Here is a 17,205-nt window from a genome sequence, read left to right as displayed (position 1 = left end):
AATGCAAAAATTTTAATAGTTTGTCTGGTTTTTTTATAACAAGTCTGTTTTACCAGGTTTGAGTCTTTGGTAGCTCTCTTTTCCTACCATTTTCTCTGTAGCCATGATTCCTGGAATTTTTTTTTTTCTTCTTTCCCATCTGTCCTCTTTTCTCTGGAAAGTGGAAAAAGTGTTTACTCTGGAGTTGAGCTTTAAAAAAACCCAGAAAAATATCTTGAAGCTGCTGATAAAACTATGAGAGCTGGTAAAGCTGGGACTCCTCTGTTGCCTTCAGAAAATACCTGCTTTTTCTTTTAAATACAGTCCTCTGATTTTTTTTCTTGATGTTTTGACTGCAGCAGGGAATTTTTGCATTGTTTTTGCAGAGTTATCCTTTGCCTTCTTTTTTTTTTTTCTTTTTTTGGTTCTTGTTGGACTGTCTTTTCTTTGTGATTCTGCTTTGATTTTGGCCAAAAGCCAAAATCTCTGAGTAGAATCTCCCAAAAGAGATCACTGTTTTTTCCTCCAATCTGCCAAGCTCCCTTCTTAATCTCATCTTTAAAATTACTCCTCCATCTTTGTCCAAGCACTTCTGTGTTCCCTCTCCCTACTTGCCAGCTCACCTCTGGAAATATGGCTGCCTCAGACGCTGGTGAAGATCATTTCAACTTTGAGGACTTCCACTTAGCTCTCTTTCTTTTCTTTTTTTCTTCTTTCTCTCTTGTTTTCTTGCTTTTCTTTTACTGACAGCAGCTTTTAGCTGAAGTAGGCAGCATGATGAGCTGAAAATGGCACAAGCAGCCAGCTGTGTCTCCCAGTATAACTGCCTGACATACATGCTGTAAAGTTCTTCAGTATTAACTGCAAGAGGCATCACACTACCAAAAACCTCACATCTTGTGTAGAGAAAGTGGTTTCTAAAATCCATGTTTGCAAAGCTTTATGAGATGGAAACAGTCTTTTACAATACGATAGCAGTGACGATAGGTAACTTTGAGTTCTTAGTTTTCCTCGGAGTTCCTTCATCTTTCTAAGGTTCAGTTAGGCATTGAGCAAAAGTTTGATGTCAATCTGTTTGTGATTATTATAAGGAGTGCCAATGGCATCATGATAGGCAAGTATGTAGTCTTGCCAGACATTTGTAGCAGGCTCTGAACACACAGGTTGGCAAGTGCTGGACATGTTACAAAAGCAGCAGCAGGTGGGAATGGTTTGCAGTAGAAACTCCAGCCTCTTGGCTGACCAACTCAGCCATGACCAATGGTTCTGAGTGTTGGTCTCTTTACCTGCCATTATGGGAGATGTCATCACAGTACCCATAGTTTATAGCTTCAAGGAAACTGTGCTGCTCCCTTCCCCTCCTCCTCCTCCGTCTGTAAAAATGTTCCTTGATCTCCGCTAAATTTTTCAGTCGTTTCACAAGCAATGTTGCTCATATCCCATGGTAATTTTGCTCCAGGGAGGAGATCTTTTTGATGCTATTACTTCAACCAACAAATACACAGAGCGGGATGCCAGTGGGATGCTTTACAATCTGGCCAGTGCCATCAAATATCTTCATAGCCTGAACATTGTCCACAGGGATATCAAGCCAGAGAATCTACTGGTAAGTGAATATTCATCTTTCAGTATTGCTGATAACTTTGGAGTGTGTGAGAAAGGGTCTGCACTTCCTCCTTCCACATGCCTGCCAAGTTTATTTCAGTTTTTTTAAGTCACTGATCTTTTAATTTTAACCTTTGCATTGTAAAGCTCTCCTAATAACAGCTGTCCCAGGAAGTACAGTAACATAAGGTGGTATGTCTAGACTGTTCCATGGGACACAACAGCTAAGTAATTCCTGGGATCACTAGAAGTATACTTGTAGTAAACTGCAGGAAAATTCCAAGCTTGTCATAATTATAAGTGTTCTGTCCTCAGCAGACTATTCTGTACTTCTGTCACTGCCTAAATAATTAGCAACCCTTTAGTTTTACAAGTATGGTGTGTGTAAATGCTATGTCCTAATCATGTCATACATCAGAGCAGAGCCAGGAAGTGACTTCATTGTCCTTCCCCTACTGCATCTCCCAAATCTATAGCACTTTTTATTGAGCCACTTTCACAAACAGACAATCTAAATCTTTGTTTTTCTGACTAAATCTATATGAGCCTTATCCACTGAAGACAGTGAAAAATGTACCATGGCAATTAGTTTTCTGAGAAATTTTCACACTTGGATGCAGGAGTTGCATCCTCCACATAGTTTTATTTCTCCTGATTATTTCACTGTTCTGAGTTTTCACCAATTTGCTGACATGTTCCAATATCAGGATGTCCCAATTCTCCATATATTCTGCAACCGTAAAACAATGTTTGTAGAATCATAGAGTATCAGTTCTCTCAGCTGTGTGCTCTCAGCCATGACTTAATGCATTTAGTCCTGCTTGACAATGAAGAGGTTTTATGGGAAAACTGACTCCAATAGATATTACTAAACTTCTAGGCAGTGGAAGTTTTACATCTGAAGTTCCTCTAGTGGCAAGTTCTGGGTGAGGAAGTGACTTGCCCTCATTTTCCAGAAACTGCTGAAAAGACACTGGGTGGAAGTTTCACTAGACACTAATGACTGATACACCTTTCTTGGCCCTTTTGCTCCATTTTAATTTCTGATGCTGATGTTAATAGGTGGCTGCATGCAGATGTTGTAGCTATCCCATGCCAGGATTCATTAATGCTGTTCCTGGAGTGTGGAGGGTCTTGGTCTGGGACAAGCTTTGCTCTGCTGCTGTCTTGACTTGTCTGTAAATGCCTAAATTCTGTTGTTGTGAGAGTTAAAATTCTGGGGGAAAAGAGGTGGTCAGGAGGTATGGATAGGAGATGAGGGCAGCAGGGCAATGATTAGATTTGCCTGCTCAGCTTTTCTGGTAATTGCCCACTAATGGGAATGATCACGTTGTTCACATTGTAGCTAAATCATTTCTGAATGACTTTTCCAGAATTGTGCATTGATTTTGAGACTGAGCTGTAAGGATGCAGCATTTAATCTCTTGCAGCATCCTAATTCTCAAAAGCCAGCATTTGATTCACAAATTGCATTGATTCTCTAAGGTTTATCAGGTCCTTGAAAGAAACAAGTGCTGTTTTAGAAGAGTGCTTTGGAACCAGCCTTACCTGAGCTCTGACTCTGGTTCTGACATTGGCCACCTGTGGCCTCAGTGTGTCTGAGCCTTTCTGCTTTTTTCTTAGCTGTCAAATGGGATGTGTGGTTCCTTATGTCACAAAATTGCAACTAGCGTTATTTTCATGGCATTTGCAAATCACATGAAAAGTGCCACATGGATCTCAGCATTTCTTTTGCTAAATACCTTCCACTTGCCTTTTGTAGCCTGCCGTTTTCCTTGCAGCTCTTTAATCCTTCACCTAAGTGGTAATGGCAGTATTTTCCCCTTGTTCTTGTGCTGTGGCTTTCCAGAACTCTGCTACTGTCACGGTGCTGCACATGCAAACCCTGGTTGTGTTATTGCTGGTTCTCCTGGCCGCTAGTTTGAGAATCAGCCCTTTCTCCCCCACCCTTTTCCTACTCATGGATTGTAACTTTGATTTAGAGGAGAATGTCCTGAGGCTAAACAACCTCATTAGCAGCAAAAAGACAACAGGGAGGATGAGCAAGGCTGTAGAGTTGCTAGAGGAGAACATGGGGAGTGAAGGGGAATATGCTGCTCTGGAGAAGGAGACAAGAAGAGGATATTCACCTGGAGCTGCTTTATTTCATCTCTCCCCAGCTCCTTTGTCTCTTTTAATTTTTCCTTCTTCCCAAAAGTAACTTTCAGGCTTCGAGCTGATGTGTGAGACCAGATCTAGGTCCTGTTAATAAATCTTTGTGTGTGTGAACCTGTCCTGCGTGCAGCACCCATTATTTTTTAACTGCTTAAATATTCCACATTATCCTCAAGGCATGTAAAGTCCATCTAACGGTCAATTGTCCAAGAGTTTAGGGTGTGCTGAATACCTGTGATGTTTTAGCATTTTTGTTTGTTTTTTTATTCTCTAGGGAGTCTTCCATGTTTTAATTGGAACATTTTTCATAATTGTTGCTATTTAGAACGTTTATTTTGTCAAGTCATGGGATGTCTTTATAGCCATATAATAAACCCTAGAGAACAACTTCTCTGACTGTTGCCATCTGCACTGATCACAAGAGCAGCTTAGAAAATACTGACAGTCTTTATACTAATAGGATACATATGGTGGCATACAATTATGTGTGGCTGCATTCAATTAGTGTAGTACAATTACACAGTTTTATAGCTTAGTTAAAACAGTGAAAGCACTACGTAGTGGGCAATTTGCACTAATCCCCACTTCTATAATTGCCCTTCAGTATTTAAATGCAGGAACATATATAGCATTTATTCTAAATAACATGAGCATTAAATTATCTTTCCCATTCCTTGACTGGCAAGTAACATACCACAGCTTCACACTGGGCTCTTTTTTATATGAAGTTAAAACAGGGTGAGGAAAAGTTACTTTCTTCATTTTTACAAGTCAACTGAAGCAGTTTTCCAGGAAAAGTAATTCCTTGAAACAGATGAAGCAGAATACTAGAAAATACATTGTACCAAACCTTCTGCATTGGTAAATATTGCCAAACAAACCTCTTCTGTAATTAATTTCTAGTATGGATGAGTCACACAAGGTGTGGTCTGTTGAAGGAAGGAATTTACGAATGTTTGCTAGGTTAGCACAGCTCAGAGAGGGCTATGTAAGAAGATAACTGCATGAAACAGAATATGAAATACTCATTAGGCCAGATTCAGCTCTTGATGTCCAAGTGCGCACTTTACATACTTCAGCAAGTGAATATTTAAAGCCCTAGTCTCTAGACTTTAATTAAAACTGTTGTTGAAATTAGATTTATTACTGCCATTTCAGAGAGCACTTTCTTTAGTTTCAGGAACCAGATGTATTTAACAATCTGTGTTTTGAATAAAACCATAATTGCTTTTTTTTTTTCCCAGTGCTTTTCTATAAACATAACTTTTTTCTGGCTTAGTAGAAGAGAAATGTGAATCCATTATAAATTGCTGGTCCTCTTAAAGATCCAGTTGAATTCTTAAAAATAACATAAGGAGAGGAGAAGAATTTTGTGTATTCTGAATGTCTGCTTGTGGCTGTATCACCTGGTAAGCAGGGATTCAGGACAGAGAGGGGTTTTCTCTCTAGACATGATTAACAAATAAGAAACTGGGGGATGGGGGCTGTATAATATAACTAATTAGTATGAGCTATAACAGATCTGTAAGAAACTGGGGAGAGACTTCAAGAATTTACTTTTGCTCCAAGTAAACTATTCAAGGGTCCCATGTAGAATTTATTGTATTTTTATAAGAAAAAAAGGTAGTATTTTCTTCTTAAAACAGTTGTAGATAAATGTGATTTTGGATGTAGCAGTAGCTGCTCAAGATATGTATATAAAGGATTATTTTGATTTTGATTAGGAAGTATGATACCTACTATTTTTGCGCAGTTTTGATGCAAATTGTTTACACGACATCACAAATGGTGATCCAGACTGCATAGAGCTTTGGTTTGGCTTGCAAAATAATAAAGTGATGCATATATATTACAAGAAGGTCTCCTGTAGACTGTTTCCATTTTTTAAGGTGCTGTCATAGAAAACATTCCAAAATGGAAAGCAAGGACTCAAACCAGCACATTGATTAAAGATAGACTTACAGTCTAGTGTTTAATTTAGATACATTTTTGTATTTTTTATTTTAAGCATTTTTTTATTGGATCTAACCTTAAAGGCACAGAACTTATCATCTTGCATAAGCAGATGGTGTGGGATACAATACAGCATCATAAACTCACCCTAGGACATTAGTTTTCAGTGTTTGCAGGTTTGGGGCCCTTCTTTTGCTCTGAGCCAGCTTTTAAAATTATGTTTTTTTTACTGATGTTTCTAGCTTTTTTTTTTTTTTTTTTTCATGTGACTATATGTTAATCTCCCTTTGCACCCATAAAACCCCGTGAAAGAACACACTGCCACTGGTGAAGACCAGGTTTTAAGACAGGATTTTCACATATCCCCATTAGCAGCCCTAACTGCTTATGTCCCATTGATCCCGACACTACCACGTCAGTAAGAAACTCATTGGTGTGTAAAAGTCATACAAGGAGAGGACACTAATTCTAGGGGAAATACTCCAGCCAGAGTCTCGTGGCTTCAGCACACAGAGAAGAGCCTGGAAACTCCTATCAGTACAGTCACTTTTCTATTATCTAAGTAGTGGAAGTTCCTGTGCAAACCTTTAAGCTCTCTGCAAGTAAAATGAATAAACTCAACCCACGTACACTGTGAATTCTGTAGGGAGTTGACATAGGAAAGCCACTGCTAGAAGGTCATGCATTTGCTTCTGGGCTTTAGCACCTATCAAGTGGTATGTTAAGACAGGTAGTGAGACAAGTCTTTCCCAAACATCCTGACTGTATTTGAGGGAATTTGTCCAAATTTTCTGTGAATTTTCAAAGAATGCAGAGAAATATGTTAAAGGTAAGGAGGAAGAAAAAAATTGTAAATAATAAGGAAAATCTCAGGCAGTTAGCAAGTGATTATAGCAGTTGCCTTGATGGTTTTGTGGTAAAGCTTTCAATTTTCCTCCTGATTTAGGTTTATGAACACCAAGATGGAAGCAAGTCCCTGAAGTTGGGAGACTTTGGCCTAGCAACAATTGTGGATGGACCTCTATATACTGTCTGTGGGACCCCAACATATGTAGCTCCAGAAATCATCGCTGAAACTGGGTAAAATCACTTGTAGTGGTGATCCACTAATGTGTACTCAGCAGAGCGCATTCTTGCCATTGTGCCAGACTGCAGTTCTTGCAATTAAGATATTTATGCTGCCTTTGGTTGGCTGTGATGCAGAATCATGGCTCATAGAACAATTCACTTGGAAGGGACCTCTGGAGGCTATCTTACACAAGCCAGTTCAGAACAGGCTGGCTTTGGAGTTATATTGGTCAACCTCTGCCAGTTGTTGGCCTCAAATTTTTTTAGCTTAACACTGAGTTACTAACTAGCCATTTGCAGATACAGTGGAAGTAATTATATTCTCTAGAGACTTCTAACTACCATTTACTTAATTCTATTTCATTATTACACTGTCCTCTTCTAATTTGTTCCACGGAGTAAATGCCTGCTGGCTTGAGCCGCCTGTGTCACCTTTGCAGACTTCATGTTGACAGGCATCACTAACTCAAGTAAACTCCGCTTGAATTAGTTAACTACCTGAAGAGTACAGCCCAATGTCTTCTGTGCACTCACACATTCTGATCTAATGTAATTTTAATTTTAAGATGTAAATGTAAAAAATATCTGTTAGCAGAATGAGGATTGATAGGTAGACAAAGTTCAGATGAGAAATTATAAGAAATTATCAATGATTCTGAACATATTTCCTCTGTTCTTGCACTGTAGTCCATAAGAATCAGATGTCTCTAACCATGTCTTTCACACTTCTAGATATGGCTTGAAGGTGGACATCTGGGCAGCGGGTGTGATCACTTACATCCTGCTCTGTGGTTTTCCTCCATTCCGTGGGTATGGACTGACCTATTCAACCATCCTTGTTATGTGAATTGGTCCCTGTGCTCCTTTCACATTAAGCACAGAGATTCCCACTGGTAGAAGTTCTCTCCTCATAGGGTTTGATGTTTTTTTAATGTGCTCTGCATAGTGTTCTACACAAGCCCCATAAATGTCTGTGATTTTATGGTAAAATCTCTGTCTCGTGTTTGTTTTTTGTAGTTTAAACTTCATTGCATTGCAAAACAAGAGCCTTCATTACAGGTTCAGCATGCCTTTGCCTGAAGTTTTAAATACACTGTGAAATAACCATCTTCTTTAATGGACAAAATGCAACATATTTTGTGGTTGATAAAAGGTAATTAAAATGTAAGCCAGTTAATAAGGACATGTCAGATATTTTATCCCTTCAAAGCAATTGCAAAACTGTGGACAATCCTAAAGACAAGCAGAAAGAAAGAGTGTACCAAATGCACTGTGTTGTATGATCTCACCATTAACGCCCGTGGCTGCATGTTTGGGGCAATCATCAGCTTCCAAAAGCATACTAAGGCATGAGCAATGCAAAATAATTTTAAGAAGTCTATTGAGACCACATCTGAAAATAATTTCTCTTTGGGTTTTGTTGTTGGTTTTCTTTGCTTTTACTTTACAGAAGTGGAGATGACCAAGAAGTGCTTTTTGATCAGATATTGATGGGACAGATGGATTTTCCATCTCCATATTGGGACAACATTTCTGACTCTGCAAAGGTGAGTTTTATAGTTGGTGCTATTTTCTTCTACAGTATTATTTCCAGTGGGAGTGCCTAATGCATTCTAATCCTTTCACAGTGTTGTATTTGATATGTCTTATACATCTCCTGCTACACCTATAAATTCCTCTGGGTCACCAGTTATGTTTCATTTGGTTACTGTCTCAGACTCCAGATGGCTCTGAAATGGACCCCATTCTGAAGTGGACATCATATCTCTATATGATTTCTCACACTACAGAGACACCAGCAGCCCTTACTGATTAAGAAAAAATTAAAGTAATTCACTTCCTAGCTCAAAAGCTCCCTTGGACTGTGCTCTATATGTACTTATGAGGGGGACCAGGTACCAACCTGGAGCCTTTGAACATTATCTAATAATATTATGGAGGGGCTGATTTCCCTTATTGATCCCATTAGATGTTATGTCTGTTGTTTCTTCCTGTCAAAGAACCAGGCCTCCCATTGCCTTATTTTTGCAGAGTGGTATGAAATACAGACTTGTTCTGGTCACAGCTCTTGACCTGCAGTCTTTGGTTTGCTAAGGCAGATATAATTATTTACAGATACAGACCTTGACAGAGTTCATTATACTTGCAGAGCAGATCAGGTTTTTTAACTCTCACCAATGCACCAGAGCAACAGTTTTAACTCAAAGATTTTCTAGGGATCTGGCATTCACTGTAGTCATATGTATAAATATGTGTGGACAGAGACATAATAAATATGTGTATGTAAAAAAGAAAAATTAGAATTATGAATAATTATTAAAATAAGAATTATGGTCATTCTGTAGATGGTTAAGTACTTACTTTTAGTCAGTTTACTTCTCTGGTCTGTAAGACAATCTGTGAAAAACTGTCTTCCTGTTTCCTTCAGTGTGACAGTGTTTGATTAATCAGAAGAAAAAAAAAGTTAAATTTGGAGGTGGATGCAGGTAATGAGAGTAGCTCTGAATCTCCATTCTTTGGAGAGTTGCATCCTGCTTTTACAGGTATGTGGTGGGTGATCAGGACTACCGTTTTAGCCTGCTAACTAATGATGTCAAAGAATGAGATACAGTCAGAGAGTTGGAAGTCCTCTAAACCAAATCATTGTATTGTAGCAGGCATTATTTCATAGCATCATTAGTGGGAACCCTGCAAGTCCTTTGCCAGTGGGTTTTCCTGTGAAACTCCTTCTGCCAAATAGTTCTGTCTAAAATTTCTGTTTTGAAGCCTTAGCCTATCGATTTATTTTTTCTTGTAACTAAGAATTACTAGCTTTGGTCTTTGGTGATGCACCTTTATTTGATGTCATATTACCATACTGTTTCCATGCACTCCACTCTGAATAAAGTAATCTAGGTAATTGCAGAGAAAATCAGAAGATGAAAAATAATGGTTTTAAGTGTGTTTTTTTTTTAATATTGTCTATGTCATTTATACAAGGGTTTAAAGTAAAACTATATTTGCTGGCTTTTTCTTTTCCTACAAAGGAATTGGCTTTTTCTTAATGGGAAGCTAACTTAATTTCATGGGACCATCTGTTTTGCACATTATGTATTAAATGCTTTTCTCTCAAACAGTGGCTTCAGTACTGTAACTCAGAACTGTCTTCTAGCTTTTCAAGGTATTGTCAGATATTGATTTAAAAGTTCAGCTGAGAGTTCATCAGTTCATAGTTTTTCTATTTTTTGAATAATCTTAGTGTATTTCTGCAGTCAGTAGTTCACTTTCTCTTTGAGCACTCTTACAAATTCAGTTGAAGAGTTATTAAGTGTATGAAATATTGATTTGTTCTTTGAAAGTGTTCTTTAAATTCAATCCTGTATTCAATTTCTCAGGAACTTATCACAATGATGCTTCAAGTAGATGTAGATCTGCGATTCTCAGCCTTGCAAGTTCTTGAGCATCCATGGGTTAATGTAAGTATTTTCAGACTTGTAGATGCTTCTTGCAATTTGGCACCTTTGAGCTCTTTTCTGTCAAGCCCTTGCTATGCCCTTTTGAAAGCCAGTTCATTCTAAAGATGCCACAGATTTAACTGGAAATAAGCTGGGTTACAGGCTAATTTAGTGTATTGTGTACCTTGGAGTTGTTACTATTTTGTGTGTGCTCAGCTACATTTTCTCTGAAATGGACTTTCAACAAATCTCAATCCTATTTGATAAATGTATATCTCTAACTCTCTGATTGCAGGTTCAGTGACACATTTTATTCTCCTGAGATGAGGTTCATTCAAAAATCTTACAGTCATGATTAAGAGTTACTGAAATACAGTCCATAATGTTAATCCTACTTGAGCCAGAATGGAACAGGGAAGCATTTAGAATCATATTTAGCTTCTGATGGTATTTAAAATGTGTTAATTATTCCAGACTATTTAACATGTTTTAAAATATTTGGATGACAAAAATAAAAAATTTGGGATAATCTATATTCCAATTCAGAAGGGACATCTGAGAAAAGAAACACAATTGGGATGAACATTGAAAAAAAATACAGAAAGAGGAAATAATGCTTCATTTTGTATGCTGCAAGTTTGAGTTTGCAGTCCTCCCTGGAATACTCTTTGGTCCCTTAGCTGCTGTGCCCAAAATCCATTTCTCACTAAAAAACTATTCTAAAAATTCAAGTATACAGTCACCTCAGATATTAATTTTTTTTTTATGAAAGTGTCCTCCACATAGAGTAGTAGTGATCACTTAAGAATTTTCCAAGGACATGCTTTACACTTGGAGGGCTCCCTTATTACCCAAACTACTTTTTAAATTGTAAATGCTATTAACATGCAGAGCCTGTCTGTGGTGTATGAAGAGTGCAAGGATCCAGGACAATGTCTGATGAAAATATTTTCATTTTGAAGATGACATGCAAGCAGCTGAAATATTTATTTTCCTTGGTGCCAGGGGCTATCCTTGGACATAGTGTTCTGCCGTAGTTTATAATGCCTTATGGTGACTGAGGGGTCTCTCTGTCTCCATGGGAGGAGAACGTGTGGAGATTTCTGGAGTGCTGAAGAGGAAGGGATGGAAGTGACTGATCAGAGGCCACACAGAGGCCAAGTCACCCGCAGTGCCAGCCTGCACATTGCTGCTGAGATTACTGAAATGTCACTTGCTTACACCACTTAAGGAAGTGGTCACTGATCTTCCATTTTTTCTGAAAAATGTATTTGAAATGTTAATGCTACCCCCAGATACTTTTTTTTTTAATTGTTATGCCATTATGTGTTTTAGAAAGCCATTTTAGTGTGATGTATAAAAAAGAAGAGGTGCAGCCCTTTGGCAGTAACCCAGTGGTGGTTGTGCCTTCCCTGCCCTCAATAGTACCTGCTGGTGCGGATAGAAGGGGAGAGGGGCTGGGGGAGAAAGACTTATAACACTCCAGAGCTCTGCTAGAAAAACCTGAGCTCTAGTTACTGAAGCACCTTGGCAAATTCCTGAATTTCTGTGCAATAACATGTGGAACCCTTTGCCAGAAGTTGGCAGAAGGTGGTGTAGAGAACTGGTATAAATGGATGCAAAAGAGAATTTGATACATTTTTGGAGAATGATCCCATTGGTGCTTATTAAATATAGTGGTCTGGATAGAACTCTTGGCTCACAAAGTTCTTAAGTACTTGGTTGGCATGAACTAGAGGACATACCAGGGAAAGTTCAATATCTACTTGCTTCTATTAAATATACTACTTCTTAAAGAGTGACTGTGATGCACTGTTAGAAACAACATGTGGTGATCAATTCATCTTTGGTCTAGCTCTGCTGCACTTGTAGTTTTATGCTGGTAATAATTCTCTGCAATCAAAACCTGTAGGAGTTCTGGCTATAAGTAAGTGAAACAAATATTCCATGACAATTCAGTAATTCCCTTTTTTCTGCTGCTTTTAACAACTGAAACAAATCAGTATTTTGTCTGCATCATTACACTAGAGATAGTTCATAACGCAGATCAAAACTGCTTTTGAATTTTCTTATGTCCTCCCTATATTTTTTCTGGGAGGAAAAAGTCTAGCACTGGGACCAGTTCAGGAAAGTGCTTTAACACATTCCAAACATTGCTCCTATTTCAAGGCATCACACATGGAAGCACTTAATACTGGGCATCAAATTAACTGGATGGCACTACAATCCTAGTTCACATTGGAAGAAATAAGAACATGGCTGAGTTGAAACAGCTGCTTAAATGGTTCCATGAGAAAGAGCACTTCCCTGAAGTGTGTCTGGGCAGTATCAGTAGATAAGCTAGCAGGGGCAGCCTGCAGAGGCAGAATGTACAGTGTCAGATCCAACTACACCTGCCTCTGCCATCCCTCTTTGGATCAGCTGCAAGTCTGTTACACAGCCTCCCTGGACCTCATTTTCCCAGCTTCAGGACAGAGAATTAATGCACTCATTCCTGTTTAAAAAAGGCTCTGCAATCTATGTGTTGTAATTACCTGAGCATTTATGTGTCTACTCTCTTTCTGAGAAGAAATGGCACACGGAATTTTCACCTACACTCCATTTTCACAGGTAACCTTCTTAAATACTTTTCCATGGTGTCAAATGCTGGAGTTTACTTTCTCTAATAGTTTCAGCTGGGATAGAGCTCACTACAACACTTCCCTTGTTTCAGTTTTGAACCTATTCAGAGTGTTAAAGCTGCAGCTAAAATACTAGATAGAACAGCTGGCTTGAAAAGCAAGCACGTGTTTTCTTTGACAATTTTAAGAAACATTTTCTCTCTTTGATCAAACCTTTGATAGAAGTGTTGCAACTGCTTACACTGTATAAAACCATTTTGTAGATTGTAAATAATCATTCTACTTTATAGCTGCTTATTATGTGATTATTTGGTAAATTGCTGAGATTCCTGGAATGTGCTTTGACAGTTTCAGTAGGAGCAAACCCTCATTTCAGTTTAAATTTTTGCTATAAAAATATCTGGATTCCTCTTGGAAACTGCAAAACTTGTTATGGTCAGAGTCAGACCAGTAAAGCAGTTTCGATGTGAATAATATCCCAGCTGTTTTCAATTCAAAAAAACAAAACCTGAAAAGATGTTGGCTACATGCCACTGCCACAGATGGAGATCTTGAATTCTAAATGCAATTCAGCAGCAGTTCTTTGCCCCCTCCATTTCATTTATTTGGAGTCATCTCTCCTATGCAGTACACTTAGACCTGGAAACAAATCCATTAGTTTATACTTCCCCTACAGGGACCCCAAATCTTTACTTTATCTGCTCAGTTTTTTTTGGAAAGGCAAAGAGTTACAAAAGAGGCAGGAAGCTTGAGGTCTGGCATTTTAAACTTTGATGTTATCAATAACCTGAAACAAGTTACAGGACAAACTCATTCCTCTTTGTATAAGTAGTAAATGTTTCCTAATACATCACTGAGCAGTGAATGCTGAAAGGGATAGCTTGCATTCTGTAAATCCTTCTCTGTTAAAATAATCAATATAAAATGTGTGTTATTGCTGGAAGAGGAAGATGGCACACACCAGCCTAAAAAGAATTAAAGAACCTGGTGATTTTATATTTTTCCCCCACTATGTCTGCCTTGGAAATTTGTGTGCAAAAGAAATTAATAACCAAGGATAAGTATCATTAAGCTAAACATTTGTAAGAAAATTAATTTTAAAATACATTCTTTATTTTGCAGCTGCACTACTTTTGGTTACACCCTAGGACACTGCACAAAAAAAATTCCTTAGAATCCTTAAAGGAAGCAGTGTCCAAAAGCTTTTCCAGCACATCTATTTACTCTAATTTCCTGCTGTTACTTGTATAATGATCTATTCATCTGACGCTTTTAGACCTGGAAAGTAAAGCTTTTGTGACCATCTTGTGAAATGGATCTAAGTGCTCCAGGGCAGTGGGAGCCTGGGAATCCTGAGCTTCATTACATCTTTATAACACTTTGAGTGGCAATGTCTCCTGCCACAGAGAACAATGCAAATATGAAACCAGTTTTTATAAATTACTGGAATTTCTCCAAGACCTTGTGCCTCTTTTTTATTGTTTTTTATTTTGAATTCTTGTAAATAGACCGTGAAAGGTATTTTGTAGAGGCTGATTAAAACAAACAAACAAACAAACATCCCAAAACAAAAAACAAAAATATGTTACCATTCCAAGCAGTTCATATTGTCTGTGTGAAAACTCAAATTCTGGGCCAGAGGTTTCAAGCTCTTTTGACTGTTCAGCTTCTGAGGTGTGCACAGGAGAGCTCTTCTTTCAGACTTTTAGCAGTCGACATCTTCTGAAGCTCAGGACTCTTTACAGTTCCCAGATGGAGCAGCAAAAATCACTGATCACCTTTTAAAAAAAATCTTGTGATTAATTCTGTGATCCTAACCAAAAGCAAAGACTTATTATAGGAGAAAGGAACAGTTAACCTCTTTAGGGTTTGGCATCCCACCCATTTCAGCAACCCAATGAAATTCTTGTCAGCAGTGTTTACACTGTTCTCCAATTCTACAACTTTACCTGATGATTCTGATCAATTTGATATTTTTTTCATTTCTTGACTTTCAAAACTGCAGAGCAGCTTGTTTTGTATTTAGTTAAACAGCTGTCATCTCTCCCCCTCAATAGCTATTGTATTGTTGACTGAACTAATTCTAGGAACCAGTTTAATATATATTGATTTGTTTATAAAGCATGTTTAAATAAAAGAGAACTACTAAACATCAGGTGGCACCAACAGTAGTAATAAAAACTTAGTAACAATAGAGGAATTCTGATCTATCCCTATGCTGCATCTTAAATTGGGCTGGAAGGTATTTAATCTAAAAGGTGGAGCCCAAACTATGTGTCTGTGGCATGTTGCCACTGGAACTGTGGGTGCGGTGCTTCACCAATAAAATATGACCACAGTCTTGGTAACTATTGTCTTGTCTGTAATTTAGTCTTTTGACAAGATGACATGAAGGCTTGGCAGACTTTCATGTCACGAAAGCCAAGAGAATGATTTTATTTTTCTTCCCTCCTCTCGTGAGGAGGTGTTCACGTTACAGACTAGCTTTCTTCTGGGAAAGGCAAGGTCAACGGGAAGCAGATTATTTTTAGGGGTCATATACCACCAAGCCAGGACTCCCCAGTGATAGACAATAACCAGCTACTGGGTTGTATTGTTTTGTTTTGTGTTTTGCAGCTGTGTGCACTTGACCATATTTTGCCAGCTGAGACATTTTGTTAAGGGGTGAGTAAGGGATCTCTAAACACAAACTCCCCAAGCTAAATAAATAACAAACCCTACCAACCTCCCTAAAATTCCCATATGCTCATTGAACTCATGATTTACTGCAGCAGCTCTGTAACTCTTTAAGGGCACTCATAATGGCTGAAAAATAAAAGAAAAAAATTGTCTATCATCTCTCACTATCCTGATATTTTTGCATTTGCCTTTATTCTGCTAGGATTTTGCCTAAGTGGAGTTTAAGAATTATTTGAGCTGTTTATACCTATACACACCATGCAGCACCAGTTAGGGATGACTATGGCACGTGGCCCTGTATATGTTGCCTATTTTACATTTTGTTTCCTATTCCCCGTATTCTATGTATTTGTTGCCTGAAATCCTGAATATGCTGCTAGTGGGGCAGTCTCACTGAGCAGTGGCTTTTTGCAGGTTTTTCAGGCATAAGGATCTTTTCTACAACTTGTAAAAAAACCCTTTTTTCCTCAGCTTGAATTCAGTCTGCGGACTTGTGCAAAACCACAGACTCCATTCTTTCTGTCAGGGCTTCTGAGGATGCATCCCTGGGTGCAGGTATCCAGGTTTACTCTGAAGTCTCAGCTGGAAGGAGGAATGTCCCAGCCCAGCCTCTTGTTTTTGTAATATCTTGGATACTTTTTACTTTTGAGTCATTATCATTAAATTTATGTGATGAGTAAAGAGAATCTTAAACACATCTGAAATCCTCAGGTTTTGAAATATCAATGGGCATAAAAATAACTGTGTGGTGCTAATTAATGAAAGGAAATGGTGAGAAAAATGCAATGCTTAATTATTATTAATGAAAATTACCTAAAATTTGAGAAGAAAATATTGGGTAAAGAAGAAGAGAGAGACTGCTTGGTGCCATAATATGTTCATCTTGTAAGTACCTTAAATATATTGATGGAGATAATGATGTTAATATAAATTTTTTTTAAACTTTTCTGTATTGATGAGATCTATCAGAATCACCTCTCAGTTCCTTCTTTTTTCGTCTTTCCTCTCTGAAGTTTTATTTTGCTTTATTTTTCTGCAGGATGATGGCCTTCCAGAGAATGAACATCAGCTCTCAGTAGCTGGGAAGATAAAGAAGCATTTCAACACAGGCCCTAAGCCGAACAGCACAGCAGCTGGAGTTTCTGTCATAGCAGTAAGCATCTGAAATACACAGATGAAACAGATTTATGTGCACACCAGACAGTTTCATTTTTATGACACCAAAAGAAACCAGAAAGGGTTAATATTTAGATAATTGTAGCATTTAATTAATATCAGCATAGTTAGACTGGTATCCTGCACAACTTCTCCTTTGATTCTCCTTGTGAGTCACATTGTTATTTAACTGCCCTACTGTGTGTACACACAGTACACAGTTCCACATTTTACCAGAAGATCAGTGGACCTAGCTCCAATGTAAATTCAACAATTTGAACTGTGGGATCATGACATTTTACTTGGAAGCAGACTCATTATATGGATTTAGGCCACACAGAGACTGTAGCAAGACAGCACCACTTTAAAATGGAAATTTCTTCAGAATTTAACTGAAAATCTGTATGGCAGTCTAAGCCTCTCCTCTATGAAGACATGAAAGAGAGCTGTGATGCCTCGCTGCTGCCTTCATGGTTAACATGAGTCTAGCCACTCCAGATTTAGCTGGGCAGCAGCATTTTGTTGTAGTGCCACACACAACCTGCTTCCCTGTCAGC

At 38.2% G+C, this 17,205-nt stretch overlaps 1 protein-coding gene across 3 annotated transcripts in view; it reads left to right on the top strand.

Annotated features, from left to right (window-relative positions):
- DCLK1 (doublecortin like kinase 1) overlaps positions 1-17,205 on the top strand; it is a 237,517-nt gene that overhangs the window by 196,977 nt on the left and 23,335 nt on the right. For all 3 annotated transcript variants that reach the window (XM_053970076.1, XM_053970078.1, XM_053970077.1), the window contains 6 exons: positions 1,439-1,585; positions 6,638-6,771; positions 7,492-7,569; positions 8,210-8,306; positions 10,134-10,214; positions 16,533-16,646. In XM_053970076.1, the coding sequence (XP_053826051.1) occupies positions 1,439-1,585; positions 6,638-6,771; positions 7,492-7,569; positions 8,210-8,306; positions 10,134-10,214; positions 16,533-16,646 (651 nt within the window). The remainder of the gene's footprint in view (positions 1-1,438; positions 1,586-6,637; positions 6,772-7,491; positions 7,570-8,209; positions 8,307-10,133; positions 10,215-16,532; positions 16,647-17,205) is intronic.

This window comes from Vidua macroura, chromosome 2, assembly GCF_024509145.1.
Source record: "Vidua macroura isolate BioBank_ID:100142 chromosome 2, ASM2450914v1, whole genome shotgun sequence".
Lineage (NCBI taxonomy): Eukaryota > Metazoa > Chordata > Aves > Passeriformes > Viduidae > Vidua > Vidua macroura.
This window is presented reverse-complemented; position numbering and strand designations above follow the sequence as displayed.